The sequence below is a fragment of the Poromitra crassiceps genome (genome assembly GCF_964638095.1).
Source record: "Poromitra crassiceps genome assembly, chromosome: 30".
NCBI classification, from domain to species: domain Eukaryota; kingdom Metazoa; phylum Chordata; class Actinopteri; order Beryciformes; family Melamphaidae; genus Poromitra; species Poromitra crassiceps.
Window position 1 is genome coordinate 4578051 of NC_139652.1, and position 21550 is coordinate 4599600.

General features: G+C 44.9%; 1 protein-coding gene across 1 annotated transcript; it reads right to left on the reverse strand.

Moving 5' to 3' along the window:
- Positions 1–324: 324 nt before the first annotated feature.
- Positions 325–21138, reverse strand: fem1b (fem-1 homolog b). Its single transcript, XM_083663229.1, has 10 exons — positions 20588–21138; positions 19925–20142; positions 17892–18135; positions 17544–17690; positions 15987–16226; positions 12665–12834; positions 9176–9353; positions 6638–6760; positions 5412–5600; positions 325–3333 (listed from the first exon to the last, which is right to left on the reverse strand). The coding sequence occupies exons 1-10, from the start codon at positions 20615–20617 to the stop codon at positions 2989–2991; spliced, it is 1884 nt and encodes a 627-aa protein (XP_083519355.1). The 5' UTR covers positions 20618–21138; the 3' UTR covers positions 325–2988.
- Positions 21139–21550: the final 412 nt, after the last annotated feature.

A 21550-nucleotide genomic window follows, 5' to 3' on the forward strand; every position in this document is an offset into this window, starting at 1 on the left:
TGTTTGGTGTGAGTTCCAAGATCATGTCAACAGCCTGATCCTTCAATGCTGTGCTGGAAAGTCTGGTCACATATGGTATGACATCTTGGTTTGGGACTCTTATGGTCCAGTTTAAATCCAGAATTGAAAAATTGGTAAAAAACTGCAATGAAAGTTATCAGAAGGAAAGAACATCTGTCCCTGCAGTCTACCTTAGAAAAAAAGGTAGACAGTCAGGCCCATAGAATTCTGAAGGACCATTCTCACATATTTTCAGAATATGATTTATTACCTTTACAGAGCGAGCAGATGTAAACGTAATTGCTACAAGCTCTCCTTCCTCCCAAATTCTTTAACACTTCTTAACAAACAACCGGCTCGATCCTCATTCCTCACAGTTGTAGTGTCCCTCTAGTGTTGGTAGGAGGCATGAAGGCTCCTCGTTTTTCATCCTGCACATTCGTTTTTGTTTGTGGAAGATCTGCAACGTGACACCTCTTACATGCCTCCAATTCAAAGAGTTGTGCAATATTTTGTCTTTTTAATCTCGTTTATATATTCTCCAGTGTGTCTTTGCAACATTGCGAGGAATTTGATTTGATTTATTCATGTATTTTAATTGGTTTAAGAGCAGTACATCTTTCTTTTTTATTCTAATATGGCATGTGTGTGTGTGTGTCTTTGGTGTTACGCTGCCTTGCTTTATTGATGACTTTGGCCCAAGAAAAATTTCCCCTCGAAGTTGATCTTATCCGATTAGAACTTTACACGTTTTAAACTGAAGCAAGCAGACATGGTCTCACATTTAGAGTTTCACTGTCTTTTCACAAAGACTTCATATTTTACATTACAAATGACATTATCAAGCAAACCCTTTAAAATAACCCCCTCTCAAATCATTTATTTAATATGAAATAAAACCCCTAAAGTACAAACTCAGTCTGACCAGAGGAACCAGAGACTGGAGAGCAGACCAGGTGGAGGGCTTCACTCACTCACTCACTCACTCACTCAATAGGCGTTTTGGGACCAGAGGAACGTCTTCATAGTTGTAATTACTCCCTTTTTATTTTTCAACTCGAGTGAATGAGCGTTCAGGTGAGCGTCACCCGGGGCAAAATCAGTGTCATCGGCGCTCATCGCTAACGTTAACCCGCCATTTTGTGTTTGAGTGTAGCTAGATTACAATGTAGTAGCTAGCAAGTCACAATTGAATAGCTTGTCTCAGACCAGGGGCTTTTAAAGTCTGAGACTGTGGGCCTCTCCCCTCAGTAAAGCTTGGAAAGCCATCCCCCCCTACAAACACTGGACAATTACTATAACTGAGCCAAGACAGCCTGATGTTGCTGTTTGCCAAACTTCAGATGATACCAAATACATAAAAGGTCTGTCTGAAGGCTTTTATTTGTTTCCGACTCTGGGAAAGCGGGCAAAATGGCAAAATTCCCCCAAACTTCTGAATCTCTGACCCACCTCGAACCAAATCATACACATTTAGACTATCCTATAGGGTTAGGTTTAGGTTCTATGTCATCTCCTTTTGATAACCAATATAATAGCTAATAATATTTTTCCACGTATTCACTGAGCCACCCCTGAAACTGTTTGGAGCCCCGCTGGGGAGGCCCGCCTCCCACTTTGAAAACCTCTGCTATAAGCGGTTTTCACATAATTGTGTTGATAGGGAAGAGTTTGAAACCTAGCTTATGTCCTGTCAGTTATTGTACTAGCAAACACTGCAACAGAAAGCTGGAGGCAATTTAGAATGTTTATGTTATTGAGTTGAAACCATCATTAAACAAAAAATGAAAAACACAATTTTCTCAGCAACTGAGCAGGAAACAGATTCTACCATTGAAGTCCGCATGACTTGACTTGCTAGTTAGCTAGTGTTTCAGTCACTCAGTGGCTTTTTCAGAAATCGTTACGTGAAAAGGTAGTTTTCATTGGTTTACGTCACTTCAGCGTTCCTATTGGCTGTATGAATGCAAACAGAAAAAAAAACCTTGAATGTCTGTAGTTCTCGAGGGAGCTCTCCAGGGGGCAGTTCCTCACAAGGAGTCCCCACAATGGATTGGTCCGAAAATGCCTATTCACCCACTCAACCATCCATTCACTCACTCATCAATTCACTCTCTATATATTTTGTGATCCTTTCTCTTCTAGCTTATTGTGCTCTGTCTCTTTCTCTTCACTCTCACAGCAATATGGCAAACGAGACGGTCCAGGCATAAGGCAAAAAAAACAAAACAACAACAGAGTGATGTCACTATTTCTGACTTATGATGTCACTGTTTCTGACTGATGATGTCATATTGTCTGACTGATGATGTCACTGTTTCTGACCGGCTGGAGACTCGGCCTGCGGTCTGCTCTCCAGTCTCTGTTGGCTCGGAGGAGAAAGCAACAGACATACATGCAGACAGGCATGCAGAAAGACAGACTGCCAACGGTGGCTGCTGGTACTTAGCAATTAATACTTAAAATAGAAAAGGACCCCTCTCTTTATAAAAAAGCAAATATGTTCAAAGCCACGTCTTCCTCAGCACCGTTTGTTAGAAAATTAAAAGAAACTCAGTTGTTTCAGTCTAAACTTCTTATGGTCTCAGTGAAACTCAAACTCCTCGAGCGTCTTGAGGACCTTGTTGCAAAGTTCTCGAGCGTCTCCCGAGGACCTGGTTGTAAAACTCTCGTGGTCTCAGTGAAACTCCACAAACTCCTCGAGGGTCTTGAGAACCTGGTTGTGAAGCTCTCAAGGCCGGGTCTTGGGGACCTGGTTGAAAGTTCTTGAGGGTCTTGGGGACCTGGTTGTAAAGTTCTCGAGCATCTTGAGGACCTGGTTATAACATTCTCCTGGTCTCAGTGGAACGCCACAAACTCAGCAAGCCCCTTGATGACCTGGTTATAAAGTTCCCCTGGTCTCACTGGAACTCCACAAACTCCTCGAGCATCTTGAGGTTGTCAAGTTTTCGAGCGTCTTGGGGAACTGGTTCTAAAGTGCTCCTGGTCTCAGTGGAACTCGACAAACTCCTCGAGTGTCTTGGGGACCTGATTGCGGTAGGTGATGCGGTGGTGGCGCACAGCGCGCGCTGCCAGGCACTTGAGGCTCATTTTCATCTGTGTCTTGAGCAGGATCTCGGACACGCCTGTGGTGCTCTTGTCCAGCGGAGTCTTCTGCTGCTTGTTGGTCATGTCCGTGTGAGCACCCGCCTCCACCAGGCTGATGATGATGGCGTGCAGCGTGAGGAAGTCGCTGATTGGCCGGTTGTACTGGACGATGACGTGCAGCGGGCTGTTGCCCTCGTGGTCCACAGCGTTGACGCGCGCGCCGCAGTCCAGCAGCAGCTTGGTCACCTGGGAACGGGACAGGAGGAGACAGGGAACAAAACTTTAACTTTCTAAAACTTTAACTTTCTGGCTTAGCTGCCAAGGCGGTTGGTAGATGAAAAACAAAAAAACGAAAGAAAAAAAATTACTTTTTACCGGCCAAAAAAAAAGAATATATATCCGTATATATATATATATTTTATAGCCGCTTGGATGGTTGGGTCCGGTCACGCTCATGCGTGTTACACGGACAGACGCCTGTGGGGATCGGGTGCCGTGTTCGGAGGCCTCTCGGCCTCCTTCCCCGGTGGGAAGCCCAGGAGTTTCACTACATAAATATGCTAGAGTTGGAGGCAGTTCACGTGGCTCTACGCCACTTCTGAGATCAGATACACGGTCACCATGTACTGATGATACGTTCAGACAACACCACCACGCTTACATAAACTGTCAGGGTGATGTCCAGTCGAGGGCCATGAACCAGTTGGCGACAAGAGTACACCGGGGGGAGCATGCCCACCTGCTATCTGTCGGCGGCCCACAGATACCAGTTGAACTTGGGCGCAGACCTGTTGTCGAGGGGCAACCTCCCCCAGTCAGAGTGGTGTCTTTCAGTTCATGAAAGGTGTTTGCAGGTTAAGTCAGCGGACGTGGAGTACTTTCCCGAAGTGGGACTTGGGACTTGGGCCTAACCCCGCTTACCAGCCGAAGAATATCAATGCCAGCTTCAGGTCTATGGTCGTACACCTGGCAGCTTTTTGCCCTCCTCCCTTTAAACTCAACAGAGGAGCAGTGGTTGCATGCGCTATGCCCTGTGCGGGCGCTCCTGGCCTACGTGGACATTTACGACTCTATCACCTCAATTCAGCTTTATCTTTTGTACTGTTTGAGAAATCGCAGTTTATGTTTAATGTTTTTTTTTCCAGCCTTCATAATGGGACCCTATGGAGCCAGCCTTGAGTGTCTCACTCCAGCAGGCTGTACTTCTTACTTAAATGTAGGAGAATCATCAACACGCATGAGTGAGGGGTAGCCTACTGCTCGCATGGCAAAACAGCTCAAGGGATGCATAAGACGAAAAAGGTTGGGAACCACTGGGCTAAACTAATCTAGATGCAGAAGCAAGAGAGCAGAGCAAGTTCAAATGTACAGATCAGACTCGCCTAACAGTACTGAAAAAGGTTTTGTGACAAGCAAGGATCAAGGGACACATAACAAAATTCAGTGGTTGTGTCTATTGTCTCTAGAATATTTGAGAGAAATTAAAACAATAGACAATAGCACGGATTTGCATTTCTATTAACCCTTTATTTTATTTTTTTTAGATACCCACACGCCTGTTGGCCTGGCCTGGGTGGAGTCAAATTCCCTGCCTGAATTATGGTCTCAGTCCGCCACTCATTACTATTATCAGCACTTCAACACTTTCAGTGACAACTGCTAACCCACCTAAATCAACTTAATTTGTATTCCAGGGTTTCCGCCATGTTGTTTCAGTAGAGGCCGCTTCAAAAATAATCAAAAATTGTATTCTTTATAATTACATGACTCTGCATAAGCTTTTACTTTGAAAATCTGGATACACAACGGTCAGCCGAAGCCAATGCCTAGTCGTCTACTATGGCCCACTCTGTCCCTGATTGGCATAGCCCAAACATTTGTGATGATTTGGGCTGCCGGATGGGATGTTCCCCCCCACACCCACCACCGCTGCTGCTGGGAAAAAATCCTAGAGGAAACACTGTATTCGTTTTAGTGGGGAGTATTTTTCCAAACAGTTTTTGTTTAATTTGCTAAGAGTACAATTCTGATAGAAACCCTGAATCCTTCTGTTTGTTTGGCATGAACATATTTTTTGTTTTCTATTCTTTTTGTATTTATCAGAGGTCAGTGAAATTGTTACGGATCGCCCTTGCCAGCTTAGATATGATAAATGTTTTCTTCCATTTGCTTTGGCTGTTCATCCTTTGATCTGTTGGTCTGCTCTATATTGGGTTAGGGTTAGGTTATCTGCGTACCTGTGTGTTGGGTTAGGTTATCTGCGTACCTGTGTGTTGGGTTAGGTTATCTGCGTACCTGTGTGTTGGGTTAGGTTATCTGCGTACCTGTGCATTGGGGAAGCTGCAGACATCGTTGGTGTGGAAGTCGTCTACAGGTGTGTTGGAGCTGATGGCCAGGTGCAGCAGGGAGGAGCCCTCTCTGGAGCGCGGGTCCAGCCTGATCAGCTCATAGATGTGCTTGTTGATGCGAGCGCGCTCGTCTTCACCACAGACCGTCTTGGTGGAGATACAGACCTGTTCTCCAAAAGAAGACAAACTTTTAATCTTAATCTCTTACTTTTACGAAGGCAATTATTTGCCAACCAGATATTAGGGCTGTCAATCTTCCTCTATAATCTAATTCGAGTGCTTTATTATTTTAATATTCGATATTTATTCAAATCTTTTATGAATTTTTAATGCTCAAATTTAGCTTATTTCTCTCTACTTATAGGCTTATATAAAGCCTAATAATAACTATACACTATCAGGATCTTGTTGTTATGTACCATTCTGTCCACTAGAGGGCAGTCCAACCACTCAAATGTTCTGTTGTAACATGACATTGAATGAGATATTACATGAGGTGATAATAAACTTACTATTAAACTAGTTTATGAAATGTGCAAGTCAATTTTAACTCGTAGTGAATCAAACGTTCAGTTTTTTATTTACCCAGTTATAAATTACTGCTTTTATCTTGAAGGTCAAAATGCCTAGCTTCCTGTATTTTGTCTATTTCTAACGGGATTGATTTAGCTTTATAGGATTAAACTTAAAAACAATGATTTGCCAATGCGATTCACTTGTGCTATAAGGCTGTATTGATCAGCTAGTTGAATGCTCCTATATTGTATATCATTGTCTTCCATGGCAAAGGGGGCCTGTGTCAATGCGTTTTGCCACTTTACACAGCGACAGTAAAGGCGGTTACATATCAAGAGCGATGCGAAGATACAGCACAAAATTGCGATGCGGATTTTTACCCACCTGTCAATCACAGCAACAGATGTGTACACGTCGGAAAGAGAATTTCTGAAAAATCGACGTTGGTCCGAAAAAATAAACACCGCAATCACGCTCAGCGAAACTTCGCCGTTGGTATGCACGGTTGCATTGACTGATATAGGTTTGGAAAATATTATTGACGTGCGGATTAATCATATATATAAAATGAATAATCTGATTTTATTCATATTTATTGAAATCGAATTATATTCAAATCTCGAAATTCGTTCCAACAGCCCTACTGGATATAGTAGGAAAATATGAGTAACTGTAACTTAACAGACCAGGTAGAGGAAGGTGAACACGTTGGACTCGTAGTTGTCTGTGGCCTGAGGAAGCTCCGCCTCGGGCACCGCCTCCAACCGCGCCATGCTGCGCTGGATCTCCAGCACACTGCAGCTCAGCACCTAAACCACAACAGACAGGACAATGAGTAGGGATGGCTATCATATTGTTAGGATGTTATCAATACTGCTTATCGATACTACTCTCCATAATGTGGTGCAAACAATAAAGACATGACGTGACATGACAATAAAATCTGTAAGATACTGTACATAGTAGGGGTGTCACGATACACTCAGTTCACGATACGATACGTATCACGATACTGGGTTCACGATAACGATACGATACGATACGATTTTAACAATATTTTTTTAAACTTGAATAATGACAATATATGACTGGAAAAGTAGTATTTTATTTGAAATGCACAAATACAAAACATGCTGTTGTGGGAAATTGTTATTACAATAACAACTAGAAAAAACATGAGATTGGAGATAAGGCTTATCTTGAAATAGAATGAGTTACACCGTCACTTAGATTTACTTTGAAACTAAAAGGTTTCTCAGCAGTATAAATTCTCATTATGCATCTTCAGTTTTTCTTCAAACTCAAACAACAAGACTTTTCTTAGTCTATTTTTTATGCATCTTCAGTTTTTCCTGTCAAGTAAACAGTTTTGCCAGAAACTCAATTGAATGGTTTCTCTCCTGTATAACTTCTCATGTGTCTCTTCAGAGACTTGTTCAACTGAACTACTTTCCACACATTGAACTTCAACAAACAAAGACGTTTCTTTGTCTACTTTTGGAAAAAAAAAAAAAAAAAAAAAAAAAAAAAAAAAAAAAAATCACGATATGAGATTTCATCTCAACGATACATATCGTGACGTTTTACTATCGCGAAATTTCGTGGGACGATATATTGTGACACCCCTAGTACATAGTGTAGATTGTTTGTTTCCACCAGTTTGATGGTAACTTATTCTTACATCTCTACACTCAATCTGGGTGAAAGTGTATGTAAAAAAAAAGGGGGGGGGATAGCGGCCATGTTGGTAGCCTATTTATTATGCAAAGTAGAGTGCTATAGATAGATTCAATGATAAATCTGAGTATTACAATGTGTTTCTAAAACTCAAAAACCATAAAATGGACACCGAGTTTGCTAAAAGCATCAATAGTTATGGTAAAACGTATAGGTAGGCGCTATCTTGGAAATATGTAGATTAGGGGTCCACACACATCTTCCCTAGTAAAGATAAGCATTCCAACACCTTTCTAATGGTAAAAAAAACATAAGATAGACACCAAGTCTGTATTTTTAGTTCATCTCTTTCAAAATTTATAGCCAAAAGCTTTTTCGGGCAGTGGTCATATTGGATTTGGCCACCAAGGTGACCCTGGATCGGGCACTCTGGCTCAATTGTTAGAGCATGCCCTGGGCTAATTCTGGACAGAATCTGGTGCTTTTAGACTTGATTTGGATGAACTTAGCCTCAAATTTCTTTAAGTCCCTCAATTACTAGGTTTGAAGTGTGTTTTGCATGGTGTTATAAATTGAGTGATAACACACATTTAGCTATCATTGGTGCAATGCTATCACATATTTTCTAACTCTAGAGATGTATACCTTGCCAAAAATCAATGAGCATTGAGCATTATTCCCAACCATTCTGGCTCATGGACTAATATGTAGATAGATTTTTTTTTGCAAGATTTTGAGTGTAAATTATACACTTTTTTTCACATTTCTTTTCGAGTTTTACTATAACAAACCTGTTAAAATTGTGAAAACAACCCTCTCAATCAATTTCTCATGTCAAAGTCATACAGAAAAGTGGTGTCATTTGTCTCTGTATGATGTCTAGTTCAAAAGTTATGACCCTTATCCATTTTCATCAGACATCGCAATATGCACACAAAGATGGCCGCCAAACGGACCCATGGGACACTATTTTAACGGGGTAACAACTAAATTTGTTTATTAGACAACTTGAGGAGTACAAAAATCTAGGTTAGAAAAATATCTCTTTCGGGTGCATGGGGAGCCTACTAGACTAACTAATTAACCTTCTAATTGCATTTCAAAGCCTATGCGAATAGGAACTGGCAGTTGAAGTTGAAAAGGCGTTTTGCTGGTCAGAAATATACTACAACATGTATGAAGGACTTGATTTCCCTTGATCACAGACAGACAGACAGACAGACAGACAGACACACAGACAGACAGACACACAGACAGACAGACAGACAGGCAGAAAGACAGACAGACAGACAGACAGACACACACACAGAAAGACAGACAGACAGACACACAGAAAGACAGACAGACAGACAGGCAGAAAGACAGACAGACAGACAGACAGACAGACAGAAAGACAGAAAGACAGACAGACAGACACACAGACAGACAGACAGGCAGGCAGAAAGACAGACAGACAGACACACAGACAGACAGACAGACAGACAGGCAGAAAGACAGACAGACAGACAGACAGACAGACAGACACACAGACAGACAGACAGACAGACCTGCTCGACGGCGGCGGCAGCCACAGGCTCCTTGAGGTGGACCATCTGACTGAAGACCTGGGCGAAGCGCAGCAGGTCTTTGTGGGTGTTGCGGTTGCCTCTCTGGCGCAGTCTGAGCGCGTGCAGCCACAGCTTGATGCACTGAGAGAACTGCATGTTGTCTGCATACACCGCCCCCCTGGAGATGATGGGGTGACACACGTTAAGCTCTATTTATGGCAGGACGCTCGACATTAATGTCTCTCGACAGAAATCAATCAATCAATCAACTTTTATTAGCGGACACATAGTCCATAGAAAACAGACAAACATATAACAATTAACTCATTGAGTGCCAGCCACTTTTGGAGAACGGACGCTCCCAGTGCCAGAGTTTCAGAGCGTTTTCAGTGATTTCTCGAGGCCCACAGAATATTGTGTGATATTACTATGTAAACACCGAACACGCAAAAAGAACAAGGAGACTCTATTGTATCATCAGCAAAAAAAAGTTTATTGATACCATTTTCCGTTCTTTAGTTATCAGCCGGAGAAGATAGGTCAAAAACAGCAAAAATATGCTTTTCTATCAGGAAGCTGAGATATTCAGCCTTTTGTGAAATGCATTATTTCAAGCACATTCACTGACTCTAGCTAATATTTTCTGATGATGTGACCTGGTTTAGTTCTGTGGTGCATGCGTGCCCCACCCCCCTGTCCCCCCCTCTCCCCGCCTCTCCCCGAGTCAGCTGCAAACTCCTCCCCACACGCACAAAGTCTATTCGGAGCCTCTGTTTTTGCGCCGCGCGGCTCCTGGCAGCTCACAGCAGCAACAAGGAAGTGCCCAACGCGACTGCAGGTAAGGGTTGGCCCTTCGGCGTTGGGTGCTGCCTTTCTGGTGGGTAATGTGTTGAGAAACTATATGCAGACAGACAGACAGGCAGAGGAGCTCAGTTGTGTGCGCGGATTGATTGCTGTTGGCAAGCAGCCCAGAGCCATCTACATGATGGCTCTGGGCTGCAGCATGAGCGCGGTTTGTCTTTGATCACGGCTTTGTCAGGCTGTATTCCTGACACTTCTGTCATCTGGAGAGCACTGTCGCCACCTAATGGCTCGGTAAAATAGGTTATAGACATTCAACATGTCCCAAAATGTTACAGGACATAGATCTGGCTTCGATGGACCCCCCCCCCGTCAAAAAACGCAATTGACGACAATCGTCGTCTTTGGCACTCTACGTCAGTATTTGAATTGACGACAGCTGTCGTCATTGGCACTCAATGAGTTAAAAGAAAACACAAACTATAAAAGGCACTTATAGCAGAATTTCCACACTGGTATCTCACAGCACTAAAACCAGGATGAGTCAGCAGCATGATAATGACATTATGAGAAACATTCAATCTGCAAATAATCTTGTACATCAAATGTCTCAAGAGCGTCTGAAAAGTGTTGACTCCTGCCTTACAGAACAGGTGCCAGTTGCACCAACTGGTCTTACGACTGGTCTTAAGCTAAGCCGGTCGTAACTTTACGACCTAACAGCTACGCCTTTTTCTCACTAAGACCGGTTGTAAATATTACGCCTGGTTCAGGAGGAGGCGTAAAGTGCCTGTGTCTGTAAGAGATCTCCGTGGTAGTCTATCAGCGGAGACCTGCTGTGATTGAGTCCTCACCATCCTCATCGTCGTAAAGTCGCCTTCGAACTTCGAAGCATGACGTTCGATTACCACAAACTAGTTGTGTGGCTTAGCCTTCCCAAATGTTGAGGGTCGTTTTTTAGAATTTAATACATAGAATTGGGAACGTTACATTCAATTTCATTCAGACTGCCTGGCACTCAATCGCCTCCATTTTCCCCCGGAGCTTCCACAGGAGGTGGGAGGAGGGAGGGTGTAGTGACGCACATACAGTAGTGGCCATAGACTGTATATTAGAGCGTAGTGGCACAGTGGCGGCGCGAGGCACATTTTTGGGCCAATCAGGGCACATTCCCCGGCAATTTACATGGACACGCATTGCTACGACCAGACGTAAGCACTGTTGGTGCAACAGGCCTAAATCCACTCTAAAGACTGGTCTTAACTAAGACCGATGTAGGAGTTACGACCAGGCATAGTTAAGACCAGTTGGTGCAACTGGCCACAAGTTACTAGCACTAGTCCACCTGGATTCTTTCAACAATATTCTCATGCAGTCATTTTAAGTTTGTGAAGGCTCGCTTTTTTTAATTCACCCACAAGGGGGCAGTATAAATAGGGGTACAGTATGCCCTAAAGAGAGTCATCTTTCTTTACATCATCAGAACATGAGTGGAATTTCCTTACCAACATGTTTGCCTGTACATACAGTATAACAAACGGCACTGTCTATTACATGTCATCATCATCAGATATTTGATCTATAAAATAAGAGTAGCACGGCATTTTTAATGAATACTTTGTCAAAAGGTTTCAGTCGTCTCCACGGTAACAGAGGCGGGCAGAGCCGGAACAGCGTCTCTCTCCCTTGGCTTCACTCTCCGAGGAGGAACAGTTTGTAAACTGCTGTAATATCTTCACCCTGCTCTCAAAATCACTTTAAAAACATCTTCCTCTGTGTCCAAATCACTGTAAAAACATTTTGCCCGAGCCCTAAAACCAAAATCTCTCTCTCTCTCTCTCTCTCTCTCTCTCTCTCTCTCTCTCTCTCTCTCTCTCTCTCTCTCTCTCTCTCTCTCTCTCTCTCTCTCTCTCTCTCTCTCTCTCTCTCTCTCTCTCTCTCTCTCTCTCTCTCTCTCTCTCTCTCATATCACAGTGCGCAACAAAATATGACGGTGTGCGCAACATCACAACATTCGCCAGGTACGCCAAAGAGAAGTCTTGATAGACCGTTTCAAAATTGGGCTTTACCTATAGACGGTTTTAACTTGACAACAATAACAAACGGTCACAACCCAGCTGAATATCCGGTTTACTTCCTGTATACATAGCTGAGCGCAGGCTGATATTCGGCTCATATTAAATGTTAACGTTAGGCCGTGTCTCCGACAGACACATTAACAAGGTAGCCTATTTCGGTCTTTATGTCTTGTAGTTGTTAGTAGTTGTTGTTGTTGTTGTTGATAGTTGCCATAACAACCACCCCTGTCGGAAAAACGTGCACACGCTGGGTAGTAGTAGGAACCGTTGTTGTCTGGTCCGGAGCTAGCCTGAGAGGCTAATAAAAGCTACATGTTACAGAGTAAGCTGACTATCAGTACGTTATTGTCTTATTATTATCTTTGCATTTAAACGTTTACATAGCAAAAATATTTTTTTTAAATATAAGTATTGTCAGTGTTTCCCCCTGAACAGCTGAGAAAGTGGACACTGTAAATAGCACTGTGAAGATGATAGAATGGTAATGCAACATTTAAGGATAACAACCGCCATAAAACACCAAAATACAAGCTGAGAAAAAGGAAGTGCTGTGGGGTTGCAGCTGGTGAAAACCATCTATAGTTGTAGATGACAGGGTGAGACATGTTACCTGTAGATGACAGGGTGAGACACGTCCATGTTGTCAGCACCCAGGATCCTCTCGCGCACCATCAGCCCCTCCATGTGCAGCGCGTCACGGTCCGCGCGGATCGTCTCCAGCTCCCGTACGCTCCGACACTCCTCACGGCCCCCGTAAGCCTCCACCGGCGCCAGCTGCTCCTGGAGGAACATCAGAGGACAAGAAATCTTATTATCCATCATAACCAAACATGCCTCCATAGAGTGATGGAGGAATGAATGCTAAAGCCCAGCAGGGGCCGGTTGCACCAACTGGTCTTAACTATGCCTGGTCGTAACTCCTACGTCGGTCTTAGTTAAGACCATGGATTTACGCCTGTTGCACCAACACGGCTTACTCTGGTCTTAACTACGCTGGTCGTAGCAATGCGCGTTCATGTGAATTGTCGGGGAATGCCCTCTGATTGGCCCACATGTGCCTCGCGCCGTCACCCACTACTGTATGTGCGTCACTACACCCTCCCTCCTCCCACCCCCCTCCTCCTGTGGAAGCCCCGGGGGAAAATGGCGGCGGCGATTAGTGTCAGGGAGTCTGAATGAAATTGAATGTAACGTTCCCAATTCTATGTATTACATTCTAAAAAAGTAACGGCAACATTTGGGAAGGCTAAGCCACACAACTAGTTAGTTATAATCTAACGTCGTGCTTTCAAAGACGGCGAACTGGCGATGTTACGACGATGACGGTCAAAAAGGTCTCCGCGGAGATCTCTGTTACAGGCAGGCTCTACGCCTCCTCCTGACGAGGCGTAGGAGTTACGCCTGGTCTTAGTGAAAATAAGGCTTAAGTCGTCTTGGTGCAACCGGCGTAGCTGTTAGGTCGTAAAGTTACGACCAACTTAGCTTAAGACCAGTGTAAGACCAGTTGGTGCAACCGGCCCCTGAAGTTAATCCACGGAGCAGTTAATGTAAGTCAGGCGTGGCCAATACATTGATCGCAAAGGCTGTGCTGGTAGATCGCCTTCCCTTTCAGAGAAATCCATTTAACACCCTTCTAAATCTGGCACTCCCATTTACCATGCCCTGTTCTCAGTACCATAACTCCTAGACAGTTTCTTTCTGCAGGCTACGAGACTCCTCAATAAATAAACCCTCAATAAACTTGGATTATTGACATTTGCACACCTCTTTGCACATCTGAACACTTTATATCTATTCCATCTTATTCTAATTTCCAAGATTTTTTTATCCCATTTTTATCCCCCATTAGTGCTAATTAAATTTATTTATCCTGGTTGCTGCTCCACCCTCTGCCGATCTGGGGAGAGCTGAAACTGGCTCCATGCTTCCTCCGAGACATGAACAGTAGCCAGCTGCTTCTTTTCACCTGACAGGGGAAGCTTCACCGGTAGGACATAGCACGTGGGAGGTTCACGCTATTCCAACCAGTTCCCCTCCCTCTGAACAGGCGCCCTTAACGACCAGAGGAGGAACCACATCAGCAACCAGGATATTGCATGTTTTTGGTGTGGGGTTCCTATATGAAGGAAACCCCCAGGGGGCACGGGGAGAACATGCAAACTCCACACAGAAAGGCCCTTTTGACGACCCCACCTGGGCAGTGGGCACTCGAGGACATGCGGACGGGCACGCACTCCTTCAGCGCTCACAGCGTCCCAGGTGGGAATCGAACCCAGGACCTTCTAGCTGTGAGGCGACAGTGCTTACCACTGCACCACCGTGCCCCCCCCTATCTTATTCTATTTTAATACCTTATTTTAATACCTTATTATTCTATTTACATACACTGTTCACATCTTTTGCCCTAGTTAACTATGTTGCACTGTTGTTGTGATTGTGTTTGCTGTGATTTTGCACCTCTTTGACCTCCTGCACCTTGTCTGTAACGGAGCCTACAGCAGAAGACTTTCACACGTGCGTTACTACTTGTACCACACGTTACTACTTGTACCACACGTTACTACTTGTACCACACGTTACTACTTGTACCACACGTTACTACTTGTACCACACGTTACTACTTGTACCACACGTTACTACTTGTACCACACGTTACTACTTGTACCACACGTTACTACTTGTACCACACGGAGTGACAATAACAATCTTGAATCTTGAATTTGAGCTCTCCAAAAAATGTCAATGGTTCCTGAAAGCAGAGAAGCTGTGCTTTCTTTCCATACAGTATATGTGTGATTACAGTAATGTGGAGACTGTCATGTCCCTCAGGCCACTCCTTTCAGGCATGATTGCAGCACACAAGCGGAGGAGGAGAACAAAATCGCCACCAGTTTTTAGCCGCATTTTTCTGAATCTTTTCTCTCGTGTTTTATGATTCCCTAATTGAAATAAAAATGACAAGGAGATCATCAAGGGTGATTAGACCACCCATCAGATTTGCTGTGGATGAGAGTGACCATGAATTAGATAGATAGAAGAGAGAAAGAGAGAAAATATAAATAGATAGAGAGAAACGATAGATATAGATACATAGATAAAGAAAGACAAATTGATAGAGAGAAACCATAGATAGATAGATAGATAGATAGATAGATAGTAGGGATGGGCATTTCTAGCAAAAACACTATTCGAAATTCGCTGGCCAAATTCGAATTTAATTCGAATTTCGAAAATAAATAAAAAAATGTAAAAAAAATAAAAAAAATTTTTTTTTTTTTTTTTGTGAGTGAAATGTTGCATTGTCTCCCCTGATTCTAAGTCTACGGCTTTATTAATTAATATAAAAAGCTTCTGCTGTGGATTTTTAGCTCAAACAAGCATTGCACCACTGAAGTAAAGAACATGTTACATGACATTGACATTTTCGAAAATAAAAAACAGTTTTGACAATCATGAGTGGTTCATTAAATATTTAGTAGGCTCAGGTCTGAGTGCCAAAGGGGTGCCAAAGTCACCCCCTCTCCCTCTTCATGGGATTTCATCTGCCATTAATTTTTCCATAAACCTTGCTTAAAATGCTTATAAAAATTGTTTTACTTGCTCAAACCAAGCGATTTGACTATACTTAGAATCAGGGGAGACAATGCAACATTTCACTCAAAAAAAAAAAATTTTTTTTTTTTTTTTTTTTTTTCGAATTTCGAATTTCAATAATAAAAGTCGACCTTGATAATAACAACGATTATTCGAAAATTCGAAATTCGATGCCCATCCCTAATAGATAGATAGATAGATAGATAGATAAAGAGAGCGAAATAGATAGAGAGAAAAGATAGAGGGGGGGATTAGTCCTGCAGTAATGTAAGGTAAGACGTGGTCCGGGCTAGCATAGCGCTCTAGCATGGCGGTGTGCAGGTAGTGGTAGGTCTTACCTTGCTGATGACGTGGTCGGGGCTAGCATAGCGCTCTAGCATGGCGGTGTGCAGGTAGTGGTAGGTCTTCTGGATGTCGTAGTTCTCGCGGTCGTTAGCGAACGAGGCTCCCAGCAGCTCGAGCGCCTCGATGCGGCTGAGCGCGTCGCAGTCGGCATGGGCTAGCAGCAGCTCCACCACGTCCGCCTTACAGCTCTCTGCTGCCACCTTCAGGGGAGTCATGCCATGTCCGTTCACCACCTTCAACAAACCATATTTAACATTATACAATGACGATTCATTCAGCTCACAATACGATATACGGTATTTGGTTCACGATCTTGATATGATTCAATATCATAACAATATTTTGAACAAAACAAGAATGATGAAAATATATGACTGGAAAAATAGTCGTGCTTTTTTTCCACCAGTCACCATTGGTTCAAGGCAACGCTGTGTTGCCTTCAAGTGAACTGGGACACAGGCTCTCAACTTTAATGCCGTTTTAATTTTAAAGCAGCTACGAGCAACTTTTTCGATTGTTATTAAACAGTATAATTACAATATTGATCCATCACATCTTACCTATAATAGTAGCTGAGACCAAAGCCGTGTGTATCTGAGATTGCTCCCTTAGGTGATTATTAAGTCTATGTCTGTCTAAACTCGCATCAACAGGGGGCTCTCTAGAGAGACCGGACCGGGTAACCCGGAAGTGAAACGCGGAAGTGAAACGCAGCTGCCTGCCTACGCCGTTCGCGCTGCCTAGCAACATAGCATAAACATTGTGAACGCCACGCATACTCTCGGGAACATCTCTCGTTATATTCTAACAGGTTTTTTGGAAGTTATTTTGTGGTTATGGCCGAAGTGGCTGCTGCAAACCGTTTCATTTCACTTCCTGATCTGCCCTGGCTACAGACAGACTAACACTGGCCGATTCACTCGGGGTTCAAGCGAGACTACTCTGCGTTGGTCTCGTCGACTATTAGAGGTAAGATGTGATGCATTGATATTAAATTTATACTGTTTAATAACAATCGAAAAAGTTGCTCGTAGCTGCTTTAAGGTTCTGAAAAATATATATATATTGAAGGTCGAATTCTGTACTCGCACACGTGCCCCAAAAGGCATTTTACAATTCGCACTGTTCTATTTTTAGTCGCATATGCGAGTAAAAAGTGCGCAGTGACCAGCCCTGTATATATTATTATTATATTCTATTCCCTCTGACAGACAGACAGACAGACAGACAGACAGAAAGACAGACAGACAGGCAGGTAGACAGACAGACGGGTAGACAGACAGACAGAAAGGTAGACAGATAGACAGACAGGCAGGTAGACAGACAGACAGACAGACAGACAGAAAGGTAGACAGACAGACAGGCAGGTAGACAGACAGACAGACAAGTAGACAGACAGATGGGTAGACAGACAGACAGAAAGGTAGACAGATAGACAGACAGACAGGTAGACAGGTAGACAGACAGACAGGTAGACAGACAGGTAGACAGGTAGACAGACAACCAAACAGACAGACAGGTAGACAGACAGACAGACAGACAGACAGTACCATGTGGGCGTGTCTTGTCACCAGCTCCTGTACGATGTCCAGGTGTCCAGCCTCAGCAGCAAAGTGCAGGGCAGTGGCCCCACAGTGAGCCGTGGCGTCGGGGTCGGCCCCCCGCTCCAGCAGGAAGCGCACCACCTCCGTGTGGCCCTTAGGGTGGAGAATCACAAGTTTAATCACCATACCATACGATAAGACAAAGCCAAAGTCACACCCTCTTCCGGGTTAGGCATACGAACCAAGGAAATTCATCCACCACTCTTTTTTCCATAGACAATTCGTAAAATGCTTATGGCATAACAACAATAATTGTAATAATATAGATGGATGTACGGTCCCAGGCAGGCCTACCTTGTAGGCAGCAATCATCAGGCAGGTGTTGTGGTACTTGTTGGTGATGGAGATGTCCGCCTGGTTCTCCACCAGGAACCTGACGATGTCCAGGCGGCCGTCGAAGCAGGCGGCCCTCAGGGGGGTGGACGACGTCAGGGTGGTGTGGTTCACGTTAGCCTGGTGAGCCACCAGGAGGCGCACCACCTCAAAGTGACCCGCCCCCGCCGCACACCACAGCGCCGTTGCCCCGTCAATCACATAGCTGTGGGCAGAGAGCGGAGAGGCTGTCAATCACTTTGACTTTCCTCAATGTGTCAAACACCTCACCCATCAAACACCTTACCCATCAAACACCTCACCCATCAAACACCTTACCCATCAAGCACCTCACCCATCAAACACCTCACCCATCAAGCACCTCACCCATCAAACACCTTACCCATCAAGCACCTTACCCATCAAACACCTCACCCATCAAGCACCTCACCCATCAAACACCTTACCCATCAAGCACCTCACCCATCAAACACCTCACCCATCAAGCACCTCACCCATCAAACACCTTACCCATCAAACACCTTACCCATCAAACACCTCACCCATCAAACACCTCACCCATCAAGCACCTCACCCATCAAACACCTTACCCATCAAACACCTTACCCATCAAACACCTCACCCATCAAACACCTTACCCATCAAACACCTCACCCATCAAACACCTTACCCATCAAACACCTCACCCATCAAACACCTCACCCATCAAACACCTTACCCATCAAGCACCTTACCCATCAAACACCTTACCCATCAAACACCTCACCCATCAAACACCTCACCCATCAAACACCTTACCCATCAAACACCTTACCCATCAAACACCTCACCCATCAAACACCTCACCCATCAAACACCTCACCCATCAAACACCTTACCCATCAAACACCTCACCCATCAAACACCTCACCCATCAAACACCTTACCCATCAAACACCTCACCCATCAAACACCTTACCCATCAAACACCTCACCCATCAAACACCTCACCCATCAAACACCTCACCCATCAAACACCTTACCCATCAAACACCTCACCCATCAAACACCTCACCCATCAAACACCTTACCCATCAAACACCTCACCCATCAAACACCTTACCCATCAAACACCTCACCCATCAAACACCTCACCCATCAAACACCTTACCCATCAAGCACCTTACCCATCAAACACCTTACCCATCAAACACCTCACCCATCAAACACCTTACCCATCAAACACCTTACCCATCAAACACCTCACCCATCAAACACCTCACGGCTATCGGCCCAGTTCAGCCCGGTAGGAGGAGTCATGGCTCAAATCGCCGGTTGGGTTTAGGCAAGCAAAATAACGGTTGGGTTTAGGCAGGGTTTTCCATAAGTGCCAGCTGTTGGCTAAATGGCCGGACATTAAAACATTTCCAGACTGCATTCTTGACTGTCACAATAACCGCAAATGTACAGCCTTTACCTTGTCTTCATGTTTGCCTGCGCAGAGAGCTCTGCAGTTTATTCCAGACACTTCTGTCTCAGAAGAGTTCTGTGTCATTCTGGACATTCTGGATGCAGAAGTGAACAGATGTTGCTCGAGGGCGACCGTTCCAACTACAGATTGTATCTTTTCAATTTTTCTGGATGCGCACATACACGGAGGAGAATCGCATTGAGAGCCTTAGCGAGCGTTAATGAGACATACCAGCTGGCGGGGGCGGGGTTTCTGCAGGCAGACAAACAGGGATTTGTCGATGGAGAAAACATATAGATTATAATGATACAAAACGGGTTGAAATTCGGCAACGCCTCCCTTTAACCCTGTAGTGGCTGAGCAGCAGGCTCTGTGTGTGTGTGTGTGTGTGTGTGTGTGTGTGTGTGTGTGTGTGTGTGTGTGTGTGTGTGTACTGACCCGTCAAAGCGCACAGTGCCTTGTTGCTCGGTGTTAACCCTGTAGTGGCTGAGCAGCAGGCTCTGTGTGTGTGTGTGTGTGTGTGTGTGTGTGTGTGTGTACTGACCCGTCAAAGCGCACAGTGCCTTGTTGCTCGGTGTTAACCCTGTAGTGGCTGAGCAGCAGGCGGACCACCTTGGCGTGTCCGTTGCGCGCGGCGATGATGAGTGGCGTGGAGCGCTGGCCGGCGAGCTGCGTGACGAAGCTCAACAGGAAGTCAGTCTCCGCCTCCGAGTGGTTCAACAAGAGAGCCGCCAGCGTCAGGACACGCCCCTCACTGGCTGCCTGGGAGAGGAGTCAAAGTTAACATCAATACAGTGTCAAGACATGGCCCTCACTCACTGCCTGGGAGAGGAGTCAAAGTTAACATCAATACAGCGTCAAGACATGGCCCTCACTGGCTGCCCGAGGGAGGAGCCAAAGTTAACATCAGGCTCGCTTGAGCTATAACGTGACTTTAGACCTGCTATGAATCAGTGGGGTCTTTTCTAATATTCGGGCTAAAAACCGAAGCTCAGACCACGTACGCGTCTTGTTTATTTACAAAATTCACATCTGCCCTCATTGTTTTGAATGGCGAGTTACCCCCAGTTCCGGGCACCGTGCTGCCCTGCCCCCCTTGCTAGAGTGACCTTAGGAATGGCTCAGCTAATACAGGTTAACACCTGGATAAAAGCTCTATGTTCTTGTGTTGAGTTTGTCAAACGTGTAGCTAGTCATGTTGTCTCACCTTGTACACGTAGCCGGCGAGAGACTCCATCTGAGCGGCCCTGCAGGGAGCCAGGACCACAGCTTTGTGCCCGCGTCACACCCGCAGTGCCCCACTCCCATTAAAACACCCAGACCTCCTCCTCCTGCACGCTCACATGAAGACTCCCTGCTCTGTTATCACCTCACAGGAGAAGAAGAGCTTAGCAGGTTAGCTGTCCCACTCTGATGACGACACAGCACAAGACGAGTTTGGCAGGTTAGCTATCTGCCCTGGGCTTTACAGTCAGCTGGCGAGCAGCAGGCTAACAGCGGCTAACATCAGATGCTAACAGTAGCTGCTCTGTGAAAGTCGTCACTTTAACTCAAACTGAACCTAACCCTAACGCTAGCTGACTTACTCACTGGTCACCTTTCTCGCATGTGCTTACAGTTTACAGTCAGCTGGGCAGCCGGGTAGCAGCAGGCTAACAGCGGCTAACATCAGATGCTAGCAGTAGCTGCCAACATCAAACTTGTCTTGATTTAGGTCCAGGACCGGCTCTGTGAAGATCGTCTCTTTAACTCATTCACTAGCTCACTGATTCACTCGTCTGTTGTCCATCTGAGCCGTTTCTAAACAGCAATTTGTCACCTCTGAGGAGCTGCTACCTGCCAGTGCACGGATGTATTAAAAGAACGGTGCCAGTGACTTGCCGGAAGTTGCCGTTCAACGGAAAAATGCCTCCGACCGGATCACTTCGCCACAAACATCTGTTCCGCCTCATAACGAGGGATGGGATCAGCCGAGCAGCATTTTGGTAAACAAACCGCGTCACTGGGTGGCAACGGCAATGGAACCCTATGGAGCCTGAGCTTTGGGAGGCTTGAGTGTCTGACTCTAGAAGGCTGACTGTTTACATTTGCGACAGTTCACACAACTTTAAGACGGCGTGCATATATAATATAGGCTACATCAAACTCTTGAGCTACTTCTGCTCTCACT

Excerpts from the sequence above, each read along its gene's own strand:
- fem1b (XM_083663229.1), bottom strand. The coding sequence starts at position 20,617 with ATGGAGTCTCTCGCCGGCTACGTGTACAAG. Across the intron at positions 16,227-17,543 it reads TGACAAGACACGCCCACATG|GTGGTGAACGGACATGGCAT; the intron begins GTACTGTCTGTC and ends GGTTTGTTGAAG. Across the intron at positions 9,354-12,664 it reads TCTCACCCTGTCATCTACAG|GGGGGCGGTGTATGCAGACA; the intron begins GTAACATGTCTC and ends CATCATCTCCAG.